The sequence below is a fragment of the Archocentrus centrarchus genome, chromosome 7 (assembly GCF_007364275.1).
Source record: "Archocentrus centrarchus isolate MPI-CPG fArcCen1 chromosome 7, fArcCen1, whole genome shotgun sequence".
In the NCBI taxonomy this organism is placed as follows: domain Eukaryota; kingdom Metazoa; phylum Chordata; class Actinopteri; order Cichliformes; family Cichlidae; genus Archocentrus; species Archocentrus centrarchus.
The window spans coordinates 20,161,566-20,177,452 of NC_044352.1; the positions used below are offsets into that span (position 1 = coordinate 20,161,566).

The following is a 15,887-nucleotide window of genomic DNA, read 5'->3' on the forward strand; positions in this document are numbered from 1 at the left end:
CAGCTGACAAATCTTTAACTGTTTAACTGTGTGATGATGTGGAGCAAAATTTCTGAGGAATGTTTCCTGCACCTTGTTGAATCTATGTCACGAAGAATTAAGACAGCTCTAACAGCAAAAGGGGGTCCAACTCGCTGTGAGCAAGGTGTACCCAATAAAGTGGTCAATGAGTGCATATCTATAGTATATGCTTGTGTGTAATTAGAATGATATGACAGGCACCTGTGACACAAGAGTATGTATTTCTATTTGTTTCAACTAAACCTCTTCTGAGAGCATGTTTGTATTTGCTTTCAGTTAAAGGGCGATTTCACTACTACCACTGACAGTGTGTGACTGGCCTCGCTCTTTGATACATATTTGAAAAAAAGTAATTTGATTGAAAACATTAATGCAATGCTGGACAGTATAAAGGAAAGTGAGGGCTCTAGAGTTCTGACTGACAAAAGTACAAACTGTTGATGAGTCACGACATTCAGATGAGAAGCACAACACAATAGCAAATATCTTTAGCAGTGAAGCACGCATCGAAATAATAGTACAAAACAATGAGAAAAGCTAATGGAGATGCATTACTGATCTGAGAACTGCATCAAGAGTAGTGAGAGTGACTTTTCTGATGTGAAAATTGTGTGTCTGCGTCTCAGAGCACCCTTTGTTTGAAACAACTGTCCTGCCACAGTCTACCTAAATTGCACCTTCAAGCAGTGATTTGCAGCCATTGTTATTAGTTACCTCTTTAAAATAAATAAATTCATGATTGCAACCCTTTCTTGCAGATTCAACCTATCCATGGGAAGAGAGCTTTATCTTATAATCATGTTTCTAATAGACGAGATGGAAAAGAAAGTGAAAAATAATTTGGGTAGCAGAACCTGTTTTTTTTTCTCCTTACTGTTCATTCTGTGAGCTTGTGACTGTTCAGATTTATTTTCTATGTGTTAGAAAGGTCAGAAATCAAAGGGTGGGAATGGCAACTTCAAGGGAAATTTAAGAAATACATCAGATTAAATTTTAATAGCTATTTAATATCTTTTGATCAAATACAAACAAGTGCAGAAACTTGGTTTCAGTGATTATGTCATCTTAGCACATGATGAAGCACAGATAGCTGGACAATTCATTAAGTACACCTTACTCGCACTGGGTTGGACCTCCCTTTTGCCTTCAGAGCTGCCTTAATTCTTTGTGGCATAGATTCAACAAGGTGCGGGAAACATTCCTCAGAGATTTTGGTCCATATTGACATGACATCATCACACAGTTTCTAAAGCAACAATACTCAGGTAGGCTCAGTTGGTATCAACATGTGCCAGGAAAAAAAGAAACGTGCTAATGTAGCCATGCTGTCATGATTATTGTCACCAAATTCTGATTCTACCATCTGAATGTTGTGACAGAAAACAAGCTTTATCACATTAGGTGACATTTTTTTCTTCTGTTGTTCAATATAGGTGACTGCATGTAACCTGTTTCCTGAGCTTAGCTGACAGGAATGGTGCCTGATGTGGTCTTCTGCTGCTGTAGCCCTTCTGCTTTGAGGTTTGATCTGTTGTGCCTTCAGATGCTCTTCTGCATATCTTGGTTGTAAGGAGAGGTTGTTTGAATTACTGTTGCCTTCCTATCGGCCATTCTCCTCTGACATCAACAAGGCATTTTCACCCAGAGAACTGTCACTCGCTGAATATTTTCTCTTTTTCAGACCGTTCTCTGTAAACCCCACAGATGGTTGTGTAGGAAAATCCCAGTAGATCAGCAGTTTCTGAAATACTCAGACCAGCCCGTCCGGCACCAGCAACTGATCCTTGGTTTGAACTTCAGCAGGTTGTCTTGACCATGTCTACATGCCTAAATGCATTGAATTGCTGCTACTGTATGTGATTGGCTGATTAGATATTTGCATTAACGAGTAGTTGAACAGGTGTACCTAATAAAGTGGCCAGTGAGTGAAGTAGAAAAGTAGATATGATAGAACTCTTAAGTTAATGTGTTGTGATGGTGATCGGTATTGGGAGGCATAATTTTATAATTTCTATCTGATGGACCTGATTTTAATTCTATCCCTGTGATGGACTGGACACCTGTCAGGCTGTAGTCCACCACCTGCTCAGTCTAGTTGGATAAGCAGATAGATGGATGCGTGGATATGTTTAGTATTTTTCTTCATGAATTAGAAGGCACCACACTATTTGATTCATAAAAACTCTACAGACAGTATCATTTAATGATTTATTGACATTTACTTTTTTCCACCATGGTTTCTCTTGATACCAGTAGTATTTACCATAAAGTTTCTTTTTCATTTAAATTACATTTATAATGTTTTACTCACATACACATTTATTGTTTAATTTTCTTATTGCAATAAACAAGAGTAGCCAGAATGAGTCAGGTATTGCTACAATTTGCCATACAAACTCTTTGTCCCTCTAATAATGAAATTCAAAAATAAATTTATTGGCAAGACAAAATTACACCATAGCCTCTACATCTCTCTCTCTCTGCTCTGAGAAAGACTGAGGGCAGAATAAGGCTAAGGCTAGTAGCCTAAACACAGCTAACATGAAATACCTGTCCAGAAAATAGGAATACCATTTATTTCCCACATGTGAATGATGAAAATGACTCTCTGGTATTTACCACTTTATGAACATATCAAGGACAATATGAACACGTGGTGCTACTTGACTGACCTACCAGGGACACTTTTGCAGTACTTTGATAAGGCTCGGTTATTGGTCAACTCTGTGGCTGAATCCAGAACGACAGATGAATCTCGCCATACCAAACACATGCAGGTTTTTGTCCCCACTGTTGTATTAGGCCACTTTGTAGATCCAGGTTGCCTCTGTCTCTGATTGGTGGGGAGTGGGGAGAGAGCAGGTCCCAACACACACTAGAATACTTATAGTACACACACCAACAGGAAGAAAAGCAAGGATCCTGGAATAGTATTACACTCACAAAATGAATTTGAAGATTACGTTCAGCAACGAAAAGAGCACAATGGTGGAAGCTGACGCTGAGCCAGCTTCTCTTCTTAAGTAATGGCATTGATAATGTTCCTCCAGATTTTCACTTAGACACATTTCTCACACACAGAAAAAAATAATAATGCAATTTGTTAAGTCCAAATAAAACAAAAACCTGTTGAACAGATCTAGCTTTAATCCCTTGATACCTGGTGTTGTACCCTGTTCCCCAAGCAGAGATTACCATAGTAAAAAGGCCCTTTAATATGAAGGGTCAGTCCCTATGTCTAGCTACACTTCTGTCTCTCAGTCCCCGGTTCAATCCCCTCAAGAAGTTGTACTTCTCATGGAAGAACAGAAAAGTCAGTCAGTCAGCCGGTGTGCTCCCACTTTACACATGACTCCAGACAATATGTCACAACATGTCACAATGATAACAAGTCACTCTGATAAAAATTGCTCATTGCATTGCAATATTCAGACAAAGGTAAGACATTAGAGCTCATTGCTTCTCAATGAAAGGGCACAGTGTACATCTCGTTCAGAAAAGGGTGTTAGTTTCAAGCTGTCAGGCAAGATGGGTCTGCTGCTGCTGCTGCTAAGCTAGCAATTGTGGCTCCCCACTGAGTCAGTTGATCTGCCTGTTTATATAATTCTGTCTGAGTCACTTATATAATATGCCATCTGATGATTCCACCCTTTTCTTTGTTTCCCTTGATGAAGTTAATAACATTTCCTAACTACAAAAATATTTTTTAGCGTGTTTTCTATTTTGCTCTTTTTTAATGTGTGATATAAATGTAAACCAATAGTCCAAACCAAACAAGAAAAACAAAGTGCTCACCAGTCTTTGTAAAAGAAAACAAATCATGGTGCGTTTCATGGCTTTCAGTTGTAAGACAGGAAGTATCAATAGATGCCTTGGGCTGGACGTCTCCACTCCCGCTCCGGGCGGCTTCTCTAGGCTTCTGGCTTGGTTGTCACTCCAGCTCAAGATCATTTTTCAAAGAATGTATTTGGCTTTCAACTTCCTCTATTTAATTTGTTGCCTTTAAGCATCATGGTTGCCAGTGTTGATGTGCCTCCCACAATAGACTCATATGAACCTTTGGATAATAGGGAGGTGAGGAGAAGGATAGGGCAGAAATGGGAGAGGTCAACCCAGTGATGCAGAAAACTGTCCGTGTAGCATCCTACTGTGAGGTGGCATGCAGAAACAATATCAAAACATTAGGACAAAGGGTCATACACAAGTCATACTTGCCCACCTACGCAGTGAGCCTGTGAATGAAGACCAGGAAGATGTGAGGATGATGATAAGCTTTGAGATAGTCCAAACTGAAGTCATGCCAAACAGCACCTATGCTTTCTTTCTCAAGTACTGTATTTCAGACTACTGTTTGTAAAAGCGCAAAACTCTTTCCAAAAAATGCAATCAAAGCTAAAGATGGTGATCAAATATTAAACCCCAGCAGTACAGTATGTATCAATGTGTGATCTCTGCTGCTCCTTCCATCTCCTCTCCCCTTTGGTGAGCCCATTCTCTGACTGTTATGGAGGTTGGCAGATGTGCCCTGTAGCAATTTTTGTTGGTACAATCTATTTTAAAACACATATTTGTCCAGGCCTGTGTATGTCTGAAAGCTGCCCGTGGTGAATCCGTCCAGTGACCCGTGCCAGCCTTCCTCTCACCTCACCCTCTCAGGAAATGACAGCGGAGAACAATCCCCCACAGTCACTTTTCTGCTCTACTCATCCCCCCAACCATCGGACATGTTCAGATGCGGCTACCACCTGCCTGTCAGCCAAAGTCATGTTGTATCTAGCAAAGACCTAATGTCACAAATTGAAGAGCTGCTGACCTCCGGCACAGAGCAGGACATGTACAGTGCCGCTGAGGCCTGCATAGCTACATGGGGCGCACACAGCAAAGACTGATGGAAGCAGCTACCCTACTGACATAACATTATTGTCTTGGTTTTTGAGGTGCATAGGATGGGAAGAACACATTGAGCCATGATGACAGGTGAAAAACAAGCTGTCCCCGAATAATTATGTAACACTACATGTGGTTGAATGTTTCTAGAAAGGTCTGCATGTGTTTCTTCTGTAGCTATTGAGGTGGCCACAAGAGGGCCACAGTGCAAGGGAGGGACAAGGGGAGGTGAGAAATGTACAAGGGAGTTCGATGCATAATGAGTTTCCCTCCTCTGATAATCCCATCTGCAGATCACTCAGAAGTCTTTTGAAATGGAGGGAGAGTGAATGGAGAGTTTCAGGTAAAGGAAAAAAATAGAGACATATGCTTGTACTCCTTTCCACTGTTCCCTTGCTATTCTCAGTCAGATATTTAAATTATCAGATTCCCACCCCCCAACATTTGCTGTTTGTTGATCATGTTTGTATCTTCACAGTGTGCTTTTGGAGTGGCTGTTCCTGACTGGCTGAAGTCAGAAGGTGATGTGTCAGTAAGGAGAGAAGAGGATTGGCCCGTGGGTGGTGCGGATGGGCCCCGGGGCAGGTCTCAGGATTGCGTGGCTGAGAGGCGGGCCTTGCAAGATGTGATGAGGTGGATGATGCGCGGGAGCAGCTGCACGGAGAGCCAGTGGGTTTGAGGATGCTGCAGCGGCCATTGCTGCTGCAACCGCCAAGGGGTTGGGCAACAGCCCGGCACCCAAAGCTTTGGTGAGATCCTTGGAGAAGGTCAAAGAAGACTAAAAACAGAATCAAAAAGGGTACGAGACAAGAGAGAGAGGAGAGAGGGTTATAATGATTAGTTCCAGAAGGTCAGCACATAAACCGTTACAGAACATCCCCTTCAGACTCTTTGGATCTGTCGTAATTCAGAGGTTTCAGTGAGGCTGGGCTAAGTGGACGAGGCTGAAAAACAGAACTATTGATGGGCTTTTGTGGGGATCAAACCAACATGCTCTAACAACTCCAAAGCCTCACAACATTAATATTCTCAAGTGCCACTTTCTATCTGATCTCTGGGGTTCACGTTTGTTTTGTCAAAAATCGGTGGTAAAATGTTACCGTCAGATCAGCTCCCCTGTGCTTCTTGTGTCGGCTGAGGAGGGGGTTAGGCTTGCCTGCCATGCCGTCCCGGTGCCTTCGACTTGATATGTGCTAAAAATAAAGATCATAGCAACACAAATTACTTTTCCTATTATGTTAGACTGGACAGTAACTGGATTAAAACATAATAGCATGGAGAGAAAAAAATACAGCTATGTCAAATTGCAGAATTGTTTGGACTGAATATATGTCAATAACAGGACATAAATTGTGCTAATAAATCTAAATGCCAGTCTAATTTTTATATTTTTAGATATAGAAATGCTTACATCATCACCGCCATCTTACCTGTTTTAGTTGCAGTTCAGAGTTGACCCGCACATTGCAGATCTCACAGTGGAAGGTACGTTCCTGAGTGTTGGGGTCCACTGGCCCCCCTCCCTGCTCTCCACTTGGCTTGGGGCCCAGGCGAGGATATGCCTTTATAGGGCCCAGCCCGCTCCGTGCCTCTAGGATAGTTTTGTGTTTAGTACCTGCAGAGCCAGAAACAAACACACACATATGAGTAAAAACACAGTTCAGCATTGCCATTAGCCAAGATGAAATTACACATTTAAAAGCTAATATAAAAAAATGTAATAATATGGTGACAGTGAAACACTATTTGTAACATATGAGTCATACTGCATCCACCTGTCTGAAGTAAAACAGGATTGGACAGAATTTTTCTGTAGCGAAAATTACTGCTGGAAAACAATGACAGTGAAAAATGTCAGAGCATGGCACAAAAGATTATAAACCACCGGCTTGAATACCCACACAGAATGAATTCTGCACAAAGTTGCAGAGCAAAGCTTTCACCACAAGAGGGCAGCAGTCACACAGCTGTGCAGTTTGTGATCTGGAAGATCAACCCAAACCCTCTTTAATCTCAATAATATAAGTGATTGATGATATATGGCTCACTGGAGTAGGTAGGATAAGGCCAAATAGTGTGTACTGTACTTTATTATATCCATTATCCATAATCTTCATCTAGCATTATCAATGAAAATGTGAATTATTGAGCCTTTATTATCACATTAAAAAATACTGACTATAAATGTCAGTGTTTGGAAATTTAGGGGCATATTATTATGAGATGCAGGACTGGTCTAGTCTTTATATGGATCTGCAATCATGCATTTCCTATGTTGTAAAAGCATGGCACCATGCTCTTTACTGTTTGAACAGATCACTATTATCCCAAACAGTAATACTGCTGAGTAAACAAAAGGCAGGTTACATCACAGATTGTAGCACCAGACATATTAATGAAATTCATAGAGCTGTTTCTTGGAAATGAAGCCGTTTGACATAAAAACATATTAGCATGTAAAACCAGCCCTGTTAAATGTCTGAGCAACAGACTCCATCTGGCATTATATTATTTACCCATCATGAGTCCAACAATAATTAAAAAAAAAAAAAATCAAATTTTAATTTCAATATTTTCTTTATTTGGATAAGTCCTAGTCTATGCAGCTGCAAAGAGGACAGCATAGGGAAGTATGATCTTGCATACTGCATATTATTAAGAGAGTGCTAAAATAGTCTCTCATTAAATAATCGCACATTTTGTACTTGGATGAAATCTCCCACTTCACTTTACTGCAATGCTGCAAGAATAGCATTCCCCTGTCTTTGGCTCTGACTTTGATTTGAATCACTCCCTAAAATCCCTTTGAACAGTGTTAAGGTTACAGAAGTTGGAGAAATCATCAGGGTGGGGTGGACGTGGGGGGCATGGAGGCTGTGGGCTTCAGTGGGGAGAAAGGCTTGCTTGTGGCCAAAAAATGTGCTCTTGGGTGCCTGTTTTCACTTTTGTTCTATTTTGGTCTGACAGCCCAGTGGATTTTTTTTTTTTTTTTTTTGTAAAGTTCGGGGTGTAGACCAAGCAAAAGGAGGCAGCATTTGAAAAACACAAAAACATGTGACGGTACTGAAATTAAACTGTTGCATAAATGCTGAACTATCATGACTTACAAATCTTTATTCCCGTTTTATTTATTTATTTATTTTTAGTCTTGGGCAGTTCATCGTGTGCCACGCATACTGTTCATGTCTGGGTGTCTGCATGACATATGCTTTCATTTTTGAACCCTGCTAATGCACACAGTTTTGATTTTTAGAATGAGTGAAGTTGATTGTTTCCAGATGGTTTTCCTCATGGAGTTTCAGCTATTTCAACTTTTAGTCATCCAAGGCTTGAACTTCGGAGCCCACCGGCTGCCAGCAGGCAATGACCCAGGATCATGTTTAAGCTGTGCTTGATCTTTTTTTATACTATAAACATAGGAAACATGCCAATGCTTGGAGACAGATACAACACAAAAGTACTGATGTGTGGTAAGAATGATAAACCATTAATCAGAGGGTGAAAAAACCTGCAAAGGGTAGTCCATCCATATCAGTGCATCCTATGGCAAAATTATAAGTGCAGTATTTATCAGATGCTTTCATGTCTGATTGAGTTGGCTCGGGCTAAGATTACTCAAAGCAGGGAGGACACAGTTACACTGATGTTGGAGTCAGTCCTTTATTATGTGTAATGTCTCTGTCTGTGGTGTAGTTTATGCGTACTTTATGTGTGCTTCATGTATATGCATGCGCATATACTTCGAACTCCCAAAAGCCAGAGAGGAAGCCCAGCAGTACAGTCCTGTGAAACATGAAGAAGCTATCTAAGTTGGCAGTTCAGAAAGGATTAAAGGGTACAGCCAGCACCTCGGGGTGCGTGTAACCATGAAAAAATGTTGTCGTGTATGAGAGTCGTCTGACAGAGTATTTAAACCCAAACTGTGGCGAGTTCACCCACATAATAAGCAATATTTTTGCATTCACGCTGTGGTTTTAACACCTTAAACATCCTCCTCTGCTTTTCCGTTTCCATTTGGAAGACTCCAGAGAACATTTGTTATGCTCTGTGCTACAAATGACAAAAAAAAAAAGAAATTTTTCTGTGGGGAAGATGTATTTTGACTACTTATGCCTAATGGAAAAGAAGAAAGTAGGCTTGGCCGAAGGAGGGTTTGCAGTATTAAAGAATGGACTCACACAGGTGAGGCACAGACAGTTCTTAGAAAACAAGACATCAATGCTGAGTTACAACGACCAAACATGTCAGCACCTTCTGTTATAATAACTGTGTTATAACAACTCATAAAGGTATTATTAATCATCATCCTTCAAATTTTGAATTTTGATCGAATCTATTTCAAGGATACTGCAAAAAATCCAAAATGCAGTAGTTGTTTTGGGAGGAGAGCATAATTAAAAAAAAAAAAAAAAGATAGTGATATGTGCTGTAAAATTATTGCTGCAAGAGAGAATTTAACAGCAAGTGTCATTACATAACTAATTCATTACAGAGTGTAAAATTTGAACTGTGGTTTCAATAAATTCCAGTTTTTGCTGAGTTGATTATCCAGAAATTCAAAAACAAGAGTACAATGTTTGGACTTCAAACTTTCAGTTATTTTTGAATTCTAGTTTAGGAATGTATAACCACATCTTTGCAAGTGTTTGCATGTGTCTTTCTTCACGAAAATCCACGCAGGATGTGATACATTTTGTTTCCATCAAAAACACTGTGGCTTGTGTAAACAGTGAGGAATCCAACCCAAGCTGTAAAGATGCAGGAAAACTTTCATCAGCACAAAACAAAACAAAAAAAAAAAGACTACAGTTAATTCCAGATGGCTGTATTTCCTGTTAAATCTAGGGAAGCTCAATGATTTCAATATATGATTGCTCACAGATTACCTACCTTTGTTGTGGGCCTCCAGTTGTGACAGGGAATTCACAGCCACCTTGCACAGTGAGCAGTACAGCAGCTTCTTGGCCTTGTCCTCCTCTGTCTCTGGGTTGGACGGGCTGCTTGAGGTCGAAATGCCAACAGCTCCTAAAACTGGGGTTCCTGATCCAGACTGGTCTGAGTTGGTGCTTCCACTGCTGCAGCCTGGGGAGGAGGAAGTCGGGGGGACCAGGGGAGGAGTAGGTGTGGGAATGAGAGGGCACACTGATGGCACAGGGGAGTCCATGGGTGGGGTCGGTGGGGTTGGAAGAGGGGGAAGGGGCCCCGGTGCCAGTAGGGGCCCATTTAACTGTGACATAGGCCGTGCTTCATCTAAAAAAACAAAAAACAAAAACAACAACAAAAAACAAAACAAAGGAATGAACAATGAAAGTAACATATTAAATGTAAATACATAAAATAAAGTAAAAAATATTTAAATAGTACAAAAAGTTCACAATTCAAACAGTAATAAAAAAAGAAAAGCTAAATGCTGTGTAACAACATCCCCACCGCTCCCAGCTGAATATGGAAGGCAACGTCTGCTCCATAGATCAGAAAAACCAACATAAAGTGTTTACACTTAAAAGTGCTTTTTATTCCCTACACTGCAGCCTGTAATTGGTTACAAGAGCTCCTTTTAATTTAAGTTACACATAAAATAGATCAGAGGAAGAAACCATATGACCCATATGTATGGATGTATGGGCACACATTTAATGTTTCCAAGCTTTTTGAAGTTTTCAAGTCAATTTTTCAGTGATGTGGGGTCATCTTACTGAAATGTTTCCAAAGGGAGAAACAGGAAACAGTTACCGCGGCCTGTGCATGTTTAGTCTTTTCCCCTACACACCTGATATTTTTGGCTGGGGTGGAGGCAATAATGGCACTTGCTTTGTAAGTGAGCATCTTTAAGTAAGCACTCCTCTCACTTTTTCTGTTGCATACCCTCTAGATTCTTCTTGTGTTCATGGTTACATTTTCTGTTTTTAATCACACAGTATGTTTATATATACATTTCAGGCTCACCACCCACATACTTTCAGGCATTTGGTATTCACTGAGCACCGAGTCCTGGCTGAAAAAAAGACACCTAAATTGGGGTGGACTATTCATGGCGCCCCTCATTAGCAGGGCCTAGGAGGCCTTTCTCCAAATGCCGCTCCGCAGGATATAGCGCCAAAAACAGGCAGCAGAAAAGCCTCACTGGATTATGGTAGTAAAGGGATAATGCACGGTATTTTTTGAGAAAAAAACAAAATTTCAGTCTAATTGCTTAATTTCCTTTTATAGATTCATTCATACATTGTTATTTTGTCGCATGACAGAGGCCATGATATGTTTATCATTGTTCCACTTTGACTCTTATGACTTTATAATAATTTGTATATTCTGGCCTGGTTTCTCCATTGCATCATCTCTGTCGAAGATGCCATTGTGAGTGCTTTCCATTCCAATGCTTTCCAAGATCAAAACTCCCTCTCTTTCCATACTGGAAGTTTCCAGCTGCAGAACTGCTGGCTACATAGAGCATTTCTCAAACAGATGTTCTGCTAAAAGGGGGGAAAAAAAAAAGAATATTTTTTACTCTATGTGGCACCGAGGACTTCATAAAGCAGTCCTGGATCAAAGTGCTGTTTGAGGTTTATAATATGCCCACTTTTTCACAGCACTGACTGAACTTATTAAGCTAAGTGCAGAGCTTGTACCTGCAAGTGCAAGAAGGCAGCATAATGGAAAATCCCAAGTAGTTCTCTCCACTATTACGTTCAGACTGCGGCTTCTTAACAGTGCTAAGAAATGCTAAGAAACAAACCCCGAATCCACATCCATAACATTTGGTTTGAATTAAAATCAAGTGGGCCAAGTGTTGGCTGGCCAAACAGTAATGAGGGGCTTCATGATCCATGATGGCCTGGAGTTCTGCTATAACAAACCAACATTTAGTCACTATTGCACCTCATACAGCACTACAGCGAATGTTTCATATACTTTTCCCCTTTAGAACAAGTTCAGCTCAACCCTCATGGGCTAAGCTAACAATCACAGCAACCCAAAATCCAATTTTTACAATAAAACACATACATACAATGTTTCTTTTTTCATTTTTACAGACTTAAATTAAAATAATGAAACATCCTCTCAGGGCAGAAAGGCAAATCACTAGAATTTCTTACTTTTACTCAGTTACTCAATTCTCCCAAAACACAGGATGTTATCAAATGAAACACGGATATATATCAGTTAACTGGCCATTCCCTCTGTTAACTGACCTCACATTACAATGGAAGATGATATTATTCATGGAGAGAGGTCAACAGAAGGATAACTCAATCCAGATGCTTCACACTATAGCCTGGAATGCCTGCATTGCCTAAATCCACCTCAGGAAATTAAAGCTAGTATAGTATGTGCTCCGTGGGAACAGTTTTGTTGTTTAAGCCACAGGATTCAACACAGTGCTTTCCGCAACAGTTAATCCATATCCCTGAAGTGTGAAAATTTCCATAGTGTGACATAATATTATCTGATATAGCATAATGTTTATAACACACATATACACCAAATAAAGCACAACAAGAGCATTATTATTGCAGTGAATCTGGTGTGTGTAGGTGGAACATTATGCAGGGATGCTTTTGCTTTGTTTATTTTAAATGTCAAAAGGAATTGGTGTAATATAATCCCCACCCTCCTGCCCCCTTTGTCCCTCCCACCCCCACAAAAAAGTTGCTTGCAGTACTTAGTTATATGTCATCATCCTACTTGTCAAGCAAAAACTACCAGGAGGTTTACCGCAGGATCAGGGTACTGACTTCAGGTGTCAGACTGGCGGTTTGTTTCTTTGTGTGTGTGTGTTTGTGAGCATGATATGTGTATGTCAGGATTAGGCAGGATGACTCTGGTTGCCACCACTGCCCCTGCCATGCTCATTCTCAATGATTAACGAGCTACGAAACTCAATGCTGGCCTTACAAGAGCGGAGTCACATTCATAATGCATTTGAGTGCCTTTTCCCCGTCTGGCCTGTATCCGAACTCTGAGTCTCACACACACACACACACACACACACACACACACACACACACACACACACACACACACACACACACACACACTGTACACACAGACACACACACACAAACACACCCGGACATCCACAGTTGTGCCATATCAGGTGCTGTTATTTCAGGCAGTTTCATCAAATAGTCCACTAAGGAGGCAAAAAGCTGATGAATTCCCCGACTTCCTCATTTAAACTCAAATGCTAACAATAAACAGACAAAGCATGAAGCAAACATTAGCTCAGTGTAACTTAATACTACGGTCACCTCACAGCCATGCAATTCAAGCCATCACATGAAAGTCATCTGTTTAATTGACCTTGGGTGTGTGCGCCTGTGAATGTTTGTGTGGAGTAAAGAGTGCTATAATATCAGGGTGGTTTTAACAGAGCCCCTCATTAGAATGGGAGTGTCAGAGAGCAGAGGGAGAAGGAGGAAAGGAAGGACAGAGGGAAGACCAGAGTTTCTCTCCAATATAACAGCTGCCTCTCCATCACTTGCAGGCTTAGCCAAACCCTCAGCTTGCCAGTCCAAATTTCCCAAAGCCAAAGGCCTCCCTGATGGGGGACAATGCTAACCACATATCCTTTGATTGGTTTAAAACTCATGACCTGCTCTGGGAATCCGTCAGATTGAAGAAGCAGTTTTTAAACAACATTGGATAACCTTTCACTGTCTCAGCCCTCAGCAAGTTCTTAATATATTCTGTTTTTGATATGTTAATAGCAAATTGTGCTGAATTCATTTCACCAAAGATAGACTGGGCTACTGTTGCATATATCTGAATGTCTAAAATGATGGTGATGTTGCAGAAAGCTGAGAGCAACAAAGAGACTGCCAACAAGAAATGTTGCTCAGCATCAAAGACAAATGCTGCTCTATGTTGTGTGGGATTTGCACCAAAATCACCTCTTTATTCTTCCATCTTTATGCCTGGGTCTACTACATTGATTATGCATGTGTGTATTTGTGTGTACATGATTACCATTATGCATATATCCTAACATATCTCTATTTTTTAAGTAAGTGGCCCCAGGTTGACCCACATTAAACTCCACAGCCCAAATCACTGTCTGTCCCTCAGACACTGGTTTCCCAGTTGTTGAAACGCACAGCTGGCTGCTCCCAGAGCTCTGTCCCCCTACCATTGAGCAACAGCTGACACTAAAGGCACACATACACACAAGCATGAACAACAAACACACATAAGCAAGCGTGCAACAAAATCAGGAAGAGGCAAGGTTCCAAGGTCACGAGAAAGACCCTTGGTTGGAAAAAGGCATTCTTTCACATGTTGCTACTTTCAGAGCTCGATCATGGCAGGCTTGTTTTGGCTTCTCATGCTCTTGGAGTTCACAGCAGGAAGTGTCACTAATGAGGATTTATGTGAAGCTGACCTCAGATCTCCCATGAGGAAAGACAGTACAAAGGACTGAACTTCTTACTTGCCTGGGACTAACTACAAGAAAATCTTAAGTGTTATTTTTATGGACAGAAAAACACTGAAATGCTAAAACCTTTGCTCCGGCATGCTGCATTGAGGCTTTTGCTGGACCCGAGTTTCATCTTTTAACCCCTTAACTGGCAGCAAAAAAATCACCTGACAAAAACTACATAACGCCTTCTGGTCATTATTGGCTCTGAACAACCCATTTCATAGCCTATTAATCGGCTGCGTCTGGTCCGCGGGCCGAATGAAGTGCATTTATATGGCAGGCTAGACCCGCCCATTTTGACTGACACCTCATTCGGCCAATCATGTTAAGAAATGGGTTTCCCAGAGCCAATAATACTCAGAGGGCGTCACGTAGCTTTGTCAGGTGATTTGGTGCAGCCAGTTACATGATTGGCCGAATGACGTGTCAATAAAAATGGGAGGGTCTAGCCTGCCATATAAAAGGGACTACAAACGGCCCGTCACCGGGCCCTTGCCAGTTAAGGGGTTAATTCACTGTGTTTGTTCTGTGCCCTCCCATCAATAAGGTGGAAATGTCTGATAAACAGTCAGCTACAGAAACCTTTGTAAATGTCACCAAAACACGACTGGTCTATTCATTGCCCAGTGTTTGATCCTAGAACAGAGTGGTGACACTAAGGGAATGGAAAATGTTTGATGGACAGAGGAGAAGGGCAGAGGCACACCAGTACCCAGCCTCTAAATTACAGTTTGAATTATGAAGGTGAGCCAGAGGGAGAGGGATAAAGCAAGACTAAGACAACAGGAACAAAGTTAAAGATGTTTTGCTAAAGAAAGATCTTGCAGTGCCTCAAACATGCCTTTCATCATGCTAACTAACTAATAAATTAATCTGCTTACAGTGAATTGCTTTTCATTAAAGTTAGATCAGCTGCTGTTTCTGTCCTTCTAAAAGCTGGATTAAATTCTGGTCTGTTTATTATCAGTCTGACTACTCTTTACCAACAAGTGGATGGTCAGGCATTGTAGTAGCATATTCAGGAGTGTACAAAGACACAGCATAGTGGGGGTTTCTAGAAATGATGCCAAGAAGCTGCCATGTTGTCATACCATGTTCTCCCTCTCATAGACTAAATGGATTGACACACACCAGATTTAGATTGGTCAACTAAATAAAGTCTTTCAGTTTATCTGAACCAATCCAGAAGATTATCTCTGGCTCAGTAATGATGCTTCAACCTTTCGTGCCACTTTTGATTTCCACGTAAGTGTAATAATTGACAATGTTTTAAATGAATGAGGAGGTAGTGTTTTAATTTCAAAAAAATTTGGGATTATTCAAATTTCTTAACCACGAATAATGGGGTTAGATCTTCCATAAATTTACTCCCCTACAGTCATGTGATCACTGGCACTTTCTAACTGTAGCTGCATTCAGACTGACCAAAAGTTTTTCAAGTATAGCTGGGAAAGCCAAAATGGTCTGGAGGTCAGTGGAAAACAGAAAATCTATAATAACCGTTTGGCATATTGTAATTGTTTTGAAAGCAAAATAGACTCCTGCACACTCCTCCTCTGTT

At 40.8% G+C, this 15,887-nt stretch overlaps 1 protein-coding gene across 2 annotated transcripts in view; it reads right to left on the reverse strand.

Moving 5' to 3' along the window:
* Positions 1–2,254: 2,254 nt before the first annotated feature.
* znf385a (zinc finger protein 385A) overlaps positions 2,255–15,887 on the reverse strand; it is a 60,999-nt gene continuing 47,366 nt past the window's right edge. For both annotated transcript variants that reach the window (XM_030734182.1, XM_030734183.1), the window contains exons 5-8: positions 9,799–10,158; positions 6,339–6,523; positions 6,009–6,101; positions 2,255–5,686 (exon numbers count right to left, since the gene is read on the reverse strand). In XM_030734182.1, the coding sequence (XP_030590042.1) occupies positions 5,438–5,686; positions 6,009–6,101; positions 6,339–6,523; positions 9,799–10,158 (887 nt within the window). In that variant the 3' untranslated portion in view covers positions 2,255–5,437. The remainder of the gene's footprint in view (positions 5,687–6,008; positions 6,102–6,338; positions 6,524–9,798; positions 10,159–15,887) is intronic.